The 10,956-nt window shown below is 46.9% G+C and overlaps 1 protein-coding gene across 2 annotated transcripts; it reads left to right on the forward strand.

Annotated features, from left to right (window-relative positions):
* Window positions 1–324: 324 nt before the first annotated feature.
* Window positions 325–10,401, forward strand: RAPSN (receptor associated protein of the synapse). Of its 2 annotated transcripts, none has more exons than XM_074997255.1 (8): window positions 325–855; window positions 3,502–3,840; window positions 5,235–5,393; window positions 5,767–5,865; window positions 5,958–6,029; window positions 7,611–7,664; window positions 9,115–9,314; window positions 9,749–10,401. In XM_074997255.1, the coding sequence occupies exons 1-8, from the start codon at window positions 640–642 to the stop codon at window positions 9,819–9,821; spliced, it is 1,212 nt and encodes a 403-aa protein (XP_074853356.1). In that variant the 5' UTR covers window positions 325–639; the 3' UTR covers window positions 9,822–10,401. The 2 variants fall into 2 exon arrangements, with proteins under 2 accessions (XP_074853356.1, XP_074853355.1); XM_074997254.1 differs by having other exon boundaries at window positions 5,958–6,080; window positions 9,749–10,400.
* Window positions 10,402–10,956: the final 555 nt, after the last annotated feature.

Raw genomic sequence — 10,956 nt, forward strand, 5'->3', positions numbered from 1 at the left:
AGCCACACACTCCAAGATAGTGGGTACCAATAAGAAAAATGGGAGTATTAAATCTTCAAAGAAATGTCCCATGCCCAGTGATGGGAATAGGGAGAGAGATTACTGAGACATCCCCATCACTGCAGCTGATTGTCTTTCTGTGGGGTATTTATGTGTTGCTTGCTAGGGGTGGGGGGAGGAGATGGGAGCAGTTGGCTCACTGTGACCTTGGAGTTACTAAGACTGAGTAACATTCCTGTGAAGCCACGTGACCAGGATTGGCAGGCACAGCTGTAGCCAATGGGCAGGGGGAGCCCAGGAGTGGCCATTCCGATTGAATTTCACTCCAGCCACTAGCTTTTCTTTTTTTCTCCTTCTCTCTCCCTGTTGAATTTTCTTCTTTCCTTCCTCTTTGTTTGTGGTGTTGGACTGCAAAACGCTTGGGTGGCGCCTCAGTATGTGAGATGTTTGCCTAATGGATTTGCAATGCTGTCTTAAAGCCTTTACAGCCCCCTACCCGCCATCTCTTGCTGACATTCCTGCATTGTCTGAGGGTCTTACAGCCTCAGCCCTCTAGAATATGAAATCCACCTTCCGGCTTTAGGACATTTTCTGTGTTCTCTCTGACTCCTTGTTGCTGTTGTCACAAAAGGTTAGTATATGAGGCTTTTTGGTGCAAAGGAGATGGGTCAGGACCAGACGAAGCAACAGATAGAGAAAGGACTCCAGCTCTACCAGTCTAACCAAACAGAAAAGGCCCTGCAAGTCTGGATGAGGGTTTTGGAAAAGACTACGGATCCTGCTGGCAGGTTTCGGGTCTTGGGCTGCCTCATCACTGCTCACTCGGAGATGGGCAGATACAAGGATATGCTAAAGGTAAAGCAATCCCAGGTTGAATGCATGTCCGTGTGTATCACACACACAATAGGAAGCAGTTGAGTATTATACTGTAAAAACACAGTTTATAACTTGCTTGGTGCAAGGAGCATCCGATATTTGGTGTATACGGTGTTCTGGTTTGACCAGTTTAGACAGGTGGCCGTGCTGATTTACGGGTCTAATCCCAGGGGGCCTTACAGTCCTGGACCCAAAGCATTTAACGTCGGAGATTCTTTGTTATTTTTCACAAACAGCCTGCGGGGCTCTTTAAACACTTCTGAAGGCAAGGTCCCTGCCTAAAACTACACGTGTGGGGGCGGAAGCACCTTAAAGGGAATGATGTAGGACAAACAGTGATGTGTTCCAATGGGGTTAGTATCTAGCTAGCTCCACAATTTTTGATATTTTACTGGATTTTATTATAATTGTATGTATTGCAGCAGTTCTTGCAATATTTTCAGTGATGTTCAAACATCCAGGAAGCGTTGCTGTTGAAACACAAAATTCATACGATGAGCTTAGTCTAACACATACTTGATGTTTCTTTAGCTGTGGAATATGGGAGGTTGGGCTAAAGAGGGGAGGAATTAATAGGTTTTGGGAAGAGGTGTGTTTCAGGAGGGCTTTAGATGAGAAGCAGATGGAGACCTAGGAGACAAGATGAGGCAGGGGCTTCCCAATGCTGGTGGAAGCAGAGCGGGTGAGAAGAACCCAAAGAGGAAAACAGAAGAGTAGAGAGAGGCTTGACACTAAACTGTGTAGAGCCTTGAAGGTGATGACCAGGAGCTTGAAGCTGGTGTGGTGAGAGTAGAGAAGCCAGTTCAGGGCTTTGAAGAGGGGTAGGATGCATTTGGAACAGCAGAGTGTTTGAAAGGATGAGTCAAGGATCTGGGAGACCACACAGGAGCAAGTTCTAGTACTCAAGGTAAGAAACAATCTAGGCCTGAAAAGGGGCCGAGCTGTACTGGTTCCAGACACTGAGCTGGGATCAGAGGAGATTTTTGTCTACGTTGATGATTGTTTAAAAACTCTCACCATTCAAATGCTTTATATAGTGCCATTTAAACCAACTTGAGTGCCACTTCCAATCAGTGAAGTATTTGGTATGTGGAGTGTCCTATCCTATTAGTAAATACTAGAGAGAAGGGAGGAGGGTGAGAAGCTGTTGGTAGACATGAAGACTAAATATTGAGTCTGTTCTGGTCTGGATATGGTCTGAAGAAGTGGGTCTGTCCCACGAAAGCTCAACTAATAAACTATTTTGCTAGTCTTTAAAGTGCTACTTGACTGCTTTTTGTTATGAAGACTAGTGGGGTGCTTTGAGAACAGATGGGACTGGTAGCAGAAGCTGCAGGGTGATCAGGGAGGAGAAAGATGAGGGCAATAAGGCTCGTGTGAAGAAAATGTTTAGAGCTCTGCGGGAACCAATAAGACAGATGAAAGAAGACTTTAATAGCATCAAAACCACAGTAACCTGGAAAGAAAATAGAAAACAGTGTCATTGTAGGTAAGATTTCTCCAAGATCCTTGTAACACGCAGAAAAGAGAATGACTCCACTAAAGGAGAAGCTCTGATGCTATCCAAGGGAAAGAAGAAGTAAGGGGACTGTTACAAATATATGGGAGAATAAACAACAAGGTCTATGAATGAATGAGACAAGCCAGGAAATTAATAATAGTTTAAAAAGGGCTGTGATTCTTCACTTTTTGGGAAAAAGATGTTAAATGCACAAATGAAATCATGGGTTTGGACAATTAAGATGCAAGGAAGAGCTTGTAAATGTCAGATAAGTGAATACTGAACTGACGCAGGACAGTGGGTCCAGACAGCATATTTTCCAAGGAGTTAAAGGAATTAGCAAACAGCCAGAACACAGACAATTATTTTTTTAAGTGTGGTACCAATCTTCACAGATGGAAATAAAAGTGACCCTTGAGAATTATCTGGTAAATCTACCTTTAATCAGTAATAAAATAGTGAAACAAACAAACAGAGAGAAGATACTATGCAATTATAAATTCAGCCCCAATACTGCATTTTTGTTCATCACAAGAAACAGAAGAGAGTCTCTGCCCTAAATACTTTACAGTCTAAATAAAGAGACTAGGGTAACTGACCACATGCAATGAGCAAGTTGTTTATAAAGAGCAAACCTTGTCAGACAAATCAGAATATTTTTAGATAGCAGAGAGTAAATGGGTAAAAGAATCTTGACAGAAGCAATTTCTGTTGTTTAGCGGAGTATCTGCTATAGTCTTAAACCCTCAAAATGAATTCTATAAGGTGCTGTGGTATGTAGGGATAAGAAACTGAGTAGTGTAGGAAAAGCTGAGCTGTACAGTGCAGAAATGTCTTTTCCCTGTGGCTCCTTCCTTTCATAGCTGTTTGGGAGTTTTCTCCAATTTCTAGCCTAGGTCTCTTCTCTCTTCCAGAGATAGAGAATACAGAGGGAGGCTTCTCCAGTCTATCTATATGCTGTGTAACCCACTTAGGTATTTTATCAATCAATGCTGTCCTGTTGGACTCTCTTCTCCTGGCTACAGGCTATGTAGTTTCTCCTGCAAAGGGTACAATTCCCTTAGAAGCACAGGTTTTAGTCCTACCAAGAGACTCTCTATAAACACTCTCTTCTCTGCTGAAAGTTTGCAGTTGTGCAGATTGACACAGCTCGGGAGCTAGAGGACCCTGACTACCTTTTGGAGAGCTACCTGAACTTGGCTCGGAGCAACGAGAAACTCTGTGAATTCCAGAAGACCATCTCTTACTGTAAGACATGTTTGAACATGCAGGGCACCACTGTCAGCCTGCAACTGAATGGGCAGGTGAGCCTCAGTATGGGCAATGCCTTCCTGGGCCTCAGCGTCTTTCAGAAGGCATTAGAGTGTTTCGAGAAAGCCCTGCGCTATGCACACAACAATGATGACAAGATGTTGGAATGTCGCGTCTGCTGCAGCCTCGGGAATTTCTACACACAGATCAAGGTGCGGACACAGAGCTCAGCTGGTGACCCAGGGGAGGGGAAGTAGTAGTGAGAAAATTTCCCCCTCTCATGGACACACAAAAGGACCGGAGTGGGCAGGGATTCGCCTTGTCTCTTGGGTACAAGGAATAGTTCATGTAGTTTGAGTTGGGGGAGGGATGTTCTGGGAAGGTTTTATCTTTCTGCTCCTTGTGCCACTGATGACTATTCTTGAGGGTTAAGTCAAGATGATCAATAACAGGGCACTTACAAAACACTACAAAGACAGGAGGTGGATTCACTTTCTTTGGCATACAGCACACACCGTTCTAGAACCTGGACAGCCACAAAGATGTGGTCTAGGCATGGGACTCCAAGTCAACTCCTGGGTCTGGTTTCTGTATTTAGCTCTGCCACTGACTCACCATAGGACTTTAGCAAGCCTCCCAACTCTTCTGTGCCTAAATTCCCACGAAATAAGTACTGTGACTAAGGCCCAGCATTTGTTATAGCTATGAGTTGTATGACAAAAGAATTACTTGTGCTGTTCCATACAAAGTCAAGAGTGTTGGTGACCACTGATTTTTTTTTTTTTTATGAACTCATGATAGGAAAAAATAAAGCCAAAAATTGTGGCATCTCCCACTAGTCTTACAACAAAACCAGAAAAATAAAAACTCTCTCATATTTCTAAGGTAAAAATCGAGCAGGAAAAAAATTAAAAAAACTTCAATCTTCTTTATACATAACAAAGAATGAAAAATGTCAAAAGGGTAGTTTAAAAAAAGTATGGAGCTCTTTTACATAGATTTAGATGGTTAAATACGATATTAAATTATTTTATGGTTAAATAAAGGAGATTTATTTGACTTCTCAGGATTTCCAAGGATAAACAAAATTATTAAGCTATTGGAGGCCGTGATCTTCCCTTTTTAAAAAATAAAAGTGATGGAAAAAATTGGGAAGGCCCTGACTTCCCACCCCCCATATACTGCCATAACAACCAACCATACCCAAGAGAGATTCTGATCCACCTACTGGAGAATGTAAAGGTTAATTTTGGGAAAAACTCTTTGAAGAATGTAGAAGGCTGAGATGATGGAGGAGCAGATAAGGGTACAGGAAGCTCTAAACCAGGCTTTGACCGTAAGAAGGGTAAAACAGCTCTACAATGGAAGCAGAGTCCTCTCCTTATGGGTGTTGCACTGAGATGACCATGTGATCACCTCAGCATATAACTTAAGTTCTGGAGCCACCAGGGACATGTTCTGGGGAAAATATATTCTATTGGGTAGTAATTCTAGCTTCCCTAGCTGGATACACATGCTCATTTTTAAATGTTGGGAAGTTCTGTTACTGCAGGGGCAGTGTAACCTTCTAACTCATTTCTCTCCTGCGTGTCTCTGTGCCCTGCAGGACTATGAGAAAGCCCTTTTCTTCCCTTGTAAAGCAGCTGAACTGGTGAATGATTATGGAAAAGGCTGGAGTTTGAAGTACCGAGCAATGAGCCAGTACCACATGGCAGTGGCCTATCGGAAGCTGGGGCACCTGGCAGATGCTATGGACTGCTGTGAGGTACAAGGTGGAGGTAGAGCTACTGGGCCAAACATGGCAGAAGGATCCTAGGGTTGGAGAAAGGTCTGTGCAGGTCAGGATTAGGGCTACAGAGATATAGTAGCATACACCGTGTACACCTGATACTGCTTCTGCTTCCCATGCCTAGATAAAGCACCTCCATGGTTTCATTAGCCAAAGCTGTTCTCAAGGGCTGAGTTCAGGGATACCATCTGCTGTGAACATGTGTTGCACAAGTGTGGACAAGGTTTCTTCTCTAGCAATGTGTCATTTCTCTGAAGCTGGCCATTGAGGGCAGGCTGGGGCGTTGTGAGGGCTTCAGTCTCTGGGCCTGGGGAGGGTTCTTGTACTGACTAGAGGCGTTTTCTTTCAGGAGTCAATGAAGATTGCTCTGCAGCACGGGGACCGGCCACTGCAGGCACTATGCCTACTTTGCTTTGCTGATATCCACCGCAGCCGAATGGACGTACAGGTGGGAGCAAAGGGAAACAGAAGGGAGCAGTCAGGGATGGAAATGAAGCACCAAGACTGGGAACAGCTAAGCGTGTCTATTTCTTGCTGCAGACAGCCTTTCCTCGCTATGATTCCTCCATGAGCATCATGACAGAGATTGGAAATCGCCTGGGACAGATCCAGGTACTGCTGGGAGTGGCCAAGTGCTGGGTGATCCAGAAGGAGCTAGACAAGGTCAGTCACAGGCAATTCCTGAGGAAACCGGGCAAATAAAGCTGAGGCCCTCTCTGAGGTAGATGACCTCATTCTGAACTGTACACCTCTGTACAGTGCAGCAGAGTCCAATGCTCCTCTCTTCTGCATACGGGATCTTATTCTTTACTACTGACGTTTCTCTACATAATCCAACTTGAGAAGCTGGGAATCTGCCATAAATTGAATACATTCATTCACACTGGACCAGATCCATAGTCTACAAAGTTACATGACCAGATACATCGAACAAGAGATTACTGTGCATTGAAAGGAGTGGGAAGAGGGGTCACTTCCTGCTTCCCATCTTTTACTCGGAAGCAAATTTGATTGACTCTCTTTTAGCAGTATGACCCTCGTTATTAATGATCAGGCACATCCTGTGTTTTACAAACATGTGGCACAGACCTGAATAGAGGAGTTTAGAATCTAGGGTAGATAAAATATAGCATAAAGCAGAGAGCAATGGAACCAAAGAAGTGGGAATGAGCAGATAGATTACTTTGTACAAGACCGTGAGTTTACCTGTTTTCATTATGGCTGGGTCTACACAGAGCTCTGCTCAGCAGTGCTGCCAGCAGAGCTGTACAAAGTGAGCTTTTCGGGATTGCAGAAGGGGGCGCTGACACGGCAGAAGCTGTGTGGATGTGCCTCTGTCACCAGTCCCTTATGCATCAAATGTTTAGCCAGCAGAGGCACATCAACACGGTTTCTGCAGTATTGGCACCCACTTCTGCTGGCCCCAAACTCTCGCGTGGTTATGGTAATGAGCTTTGGGAGTATGCAGATAGGCAGCCATTTGCAATCCCAAGAAGCTCATTTTGCAGAGCTCTGCTGGCAGCACTGCTGAGCAGAGCTCTGTGTAGACCCAGCCTTTGTGTACATTCCCACCATTTTGCAGATCGTGTATTCGGGCACAGACAGATTGACGCAGGTGTGGGAAACCACGGCTTGTCCTGGCCTCCCCCGCAAACCTCCGGCAGAGCCTGTGAACTGGATCTGGACCATAGTTTGCCTGATCTGGCCTGCAAGGCTCGGGGCTCCAAACTCTCCACCCTGTTGTGGGCCAGATGTTATGGAGGGGAGCCTTGGGTTCTAGAACCAGACAAGCCATGGTCTGGATCCGGACTGCTGGCTGGGCGTTTCCCACACCTGTGTCAATCTGTCTGTGCCCAAATACACCATCTGCAAAATGGTGGTAATGGACACAAAGGCTGGGTCTACAAAGAGCTCTGCTCAGCACTTGGAGAGGGATGTCCCTGTTACATCCCTACGACCCTTCAGTAAGCAGGCAGTTCACTGAGCTTTGTGAGGGCATGCCATGTGAACATCCTACCACAGACTTTTCTTATCTCTACTTACGCGTAGGAATGGTTCATCCTAATGCCATTAGCTCCTTGTTCCTTGGCCTTTTAATTCCCAATGTGGTGCTCACATGCAGAGCTGGTGCTGAACTGTTGGCATGAGAACTGGTGATATGCTGACATTTGGTCTTTGCTCTCTCCCTTTCAGGCACTGGAAGGCATTGAGAAGGCTCAAGAACTAGCAGAGGGATTGGGGAACAAGGTAAGAGTCCATAGCTCCCCTCCAGCAGTGTCCAGAGTCTTCCAGTGTGTATTTGGATGTCCTGTCTTCCAGTGTCACACTGTTCCCTGTTATCTGTAAGCCCATGTTGTTTGGGCTGAGCATCTTGAGTGACAAGCGTGAATCATTTTTTATATGAGTCAGTGCAGAGAGCATTCTGTGTAGGTTGGGTGGATGATGGCAACTGAGACACCCCTAGGAAATTTAGTGGGGAGCCTCAGTATGTCAAACAAGTGGGAAAAAGAGGGAGTCAAATTACTGGACAGGTAAATAACACCAGTGAGAGGAAGTGGAGGACTAGAGGTCCCTTCCATGACAAATAACTACATGGCATTAATTTATGGGCCAACTAACCTCAAGAAGGCTTGGCTGGTAGTTGCTGAGCACAGCGCACACACTGCGTACCAGCTGGTAGCTTGAGGGTAAGTGAAGAAGTGACTTATGGGCCTACAGGTACCTAAGAAAACCAACTCTATGAAAAGATGCAGATTGGTTGAAGCGCTGCAACCCCGTAATCCCCTTTAGCAGCACTTTGGAACAAAAGGGTAAAAAAGATAGATGGGAGGGCCTCTAGATACTCAGAGGTAGGATGCTACCAAATTCACGGCCATGAAAATTGTGTCACGGACTGAAATCTGAGAGAACAACTGAAATCTGGTCTCCCGCCTTGTGTGCTTTTACACTTTACTATACAGATTGCACAGGGAGACCAGCGTTACTCAAATTGGGTTTCCTGATCCAAGAGGGAGGTACGTTCTTATTTTGGTGGGGATCATGGCATTGTCACTCTTACTTCTAAGTTGCCTTCAGAGCTGGGCAACTGAGAAAGCAGCAGATGACGAGAAGGCATCCAGCTCTGAAGACACTGCCCTGCCAGCAGCAATGCCAAAGTAAAGATGGCAATACCACACCATGCCATGCTTACATCTGTGCTGCTGCTTGCAGAGCTCAGTGGCAGGATATTGGCAGTTGCTGACAGGCTGCAGTTCTGCCTTCAGAGCTGGACTGTTCACTAGCAGCTGTGGCTCTCCAGTTCTGAAGGCAGTGTTGCCACTAACAGCAACACAGAAGGAAGGGTAGCAATACTGCAACGCCCTGTGCAATGACTTTGTGACCCTCACACAACTTCTTTTTGTGTCAGGTCAGGATCCTTACATTTACAACACTGTGAAATTTCAGATTTAAATGGTTAAAATCTTGAAATGTATAGTTAGTGTGTCTGTGAAATTGACCAAAATTGATTGTGAATTTGGTAGGGCTGTACTCATAGGATAAATCCTGACCACTGGGCAAGTTTGTATTTTCTGTGGTGGGGCTCACAAGTGTCCCAGATGGCTGGTGAAGATCTCTTTCATATAGTGCTCTCCACTTGCTATTGGTCTTCCTTAACCTTTGCTCCTTACTCTGTCATGCCTCTGCCCTCTATGCACAGCTTGCCCTGCTGAAGCTTCACTGCCTGTACGAAGGGATCTATCGCGCAAAGGGACAGCAACGGGAACTTCGTGACCATGTGGTGAAGTTCCATGAGTGTGTAGAGGAGATGGAGCTGTACTGCGGCATGTGTGGAGAGTCCATTGGGGAGAAGAATAACCAGCTCCAGGCACTGCCTTGCTCCCATTTCTTCCACTTAAAGTAATGAGCACAAGGGATAGGGTAGTGGTTAGGGAGGGATCTCAAAGGGGGAATAAGATAAGGCAGGAGTTCAGTGGGGATTTAAGGGTAATGATGGGGCTAAAGAAGCATTTGTGAAGGGACAAGAAGAACAGAAAAGCCCTATCAGTATCCAGGGTAGGACTGTCCCCTGAAGTCTGAATATGCCAAATCACTTAAATACAGAATGTATTTCTTTATAACGTCCTGTGGATCATACTAAATCACTGACTCCCTAGGACTTCTTGGGAATGGGGAGTGTTGGTATGAACCTATCTCTAAGGGATTTTGTGTAGCCAGGCTCTGAGCCATTTCCATCCCCAACCCTGGGCTAGGAGTCTGAGTCCGTGAATTAGAACCCTCTGGGCCACACTCAATAAGCATGCACTGTGAGAAATGACCACTTTCTATTGCAGATGCCTCCAGACCAATGGGACGCGTGGCTGCCCAAACTGCCGCCGTTCATCAGTGAAACCGGGATTCGTCTGACCTGCTGAATTAGTCCTTTTGAGAGAAATCATATTCTGTCTCACAGTAGAAGCCAGAAGACGCAATCTGGGAAGGCCAGTGAGCACTCAGCCTGGAAGGAGGACCCTACTTACAGGTGGACAGCTCTCCTGTCAGGATGCAAGAAGTGCACCTTGCTCTTACTCTAACTTGACATTTACACAGCCCCACGTTCTGATGTAGAGCACATCCTGGAGTTCCTTTGGAATCACTTCTCGAGAGCCACTTCCACACTCTTATCACCGTTTTAGGACTTGCGTGACACTTTCTCCAGTGCCAGCCCATACCCCAGTCAGTTTCCTGTCACTGTCTTTCCTTCCCTTTCTTTGTTGTTTGGTTGTCTTCCTCGGGAGAAGTGAAAGGCCCCGGGGGGCTGCAGCACAGCAAAGGTGTCAGTGTTGAAGCAGCATCCCCTTCTTGTGCAGCATGCAGTGCTGCAAGTGCAGCCAGCATTGCCAAAAGTTCCCATGTCTTCCTACGGCTCAGTTTCGGCAAATGGATTTAATTGAGAAATATGTATTAAAGAGAAGAAACCCCAGGCCCGACTCTGCTGTGTCCTGTGCTCCCCTTTGTGCCTTCCTGTTCCGGCAGCGGACCTCGGCGCCTTACTGTATGGCTGGTGACCACAGGTGTCTGCTGGGGCCCTGTGCTAGGGCGATGCCTTTCCGCTGCGTCTGGCAGGCTGTGCACACGAGGTACGCGGGGCAGGCGCCCTGTGTTCCCAGCCCACGCGCCGCCGGCTGCCAGCGGTTCGGCCCGCGCTGACCTTGCACCCACCTGTCAGTCAGCCGCGGCCGGCTGGCTCCGCTCGAGCTGGGGGGCGGGGCACACTCCGGTGACTCCCTCCGCCCTGGGGAAGAGAGGCAGGCCGTGGCAGCTGGCCCCGCCCCCAGCGTGCTCTAGGCCGTGGTCACGCCCCTGCCCCGCGCTAAGATGGTCGTGAGGACATCACTCAGCAGAATTTGTAGATCACGTGACTACTCGGAGGCTGCAAGTTTTTTTTCCTGCATGGCAGATTCGACCGAGCGCGCGCTGCGGGCGGGCACGGCGAGCGAAAGGGCTGAGTCTAGGGGTGGGACGGCGCTCGCGCCCGGAGAAGGGCGGAATCGGCTGTTTC

The sequence above is a fragment of the Carettochelys insculpta genome, chromosome 6 (genome assembly GCF_033958435.1).
Source record: "Carettochelys insculpta isolate YL-2023 chromosome 6, ASM3395843v1, whole genome shotgun sequence".
NCBI classification, from domain to species: Eukaryota; Metazoa; Chordata; order Testudines; family Carettochelyidae; genus Carettochelys; species Carettochelys insculpta.

Excerpts from the sequence above, each read along its gene's own strand:
- RAPSN (XM_074997254.1), top strand. The coding sequence starts at position 640 with ATGAGGCTTTTTGGTGCAAAGGAGATGGGTCAGGACCAGACGAAGCAA. Across the intron at positions 3,841-5,234 it reads ATTTCTACACACAGATCAAG|GACTATGAGAAAGCCCTTTT; the intron begins GTGCGGACACAG and ends TGTGCCCTGCAG. Across the intron at positions 7,665-9,114 it reads CAGAGGGATTGGGGAACAAG|CTTGCCCTGCTGAAGCTTCA; the intron begins GTAAGAGTCCAT and ends CTCTATGCACAG.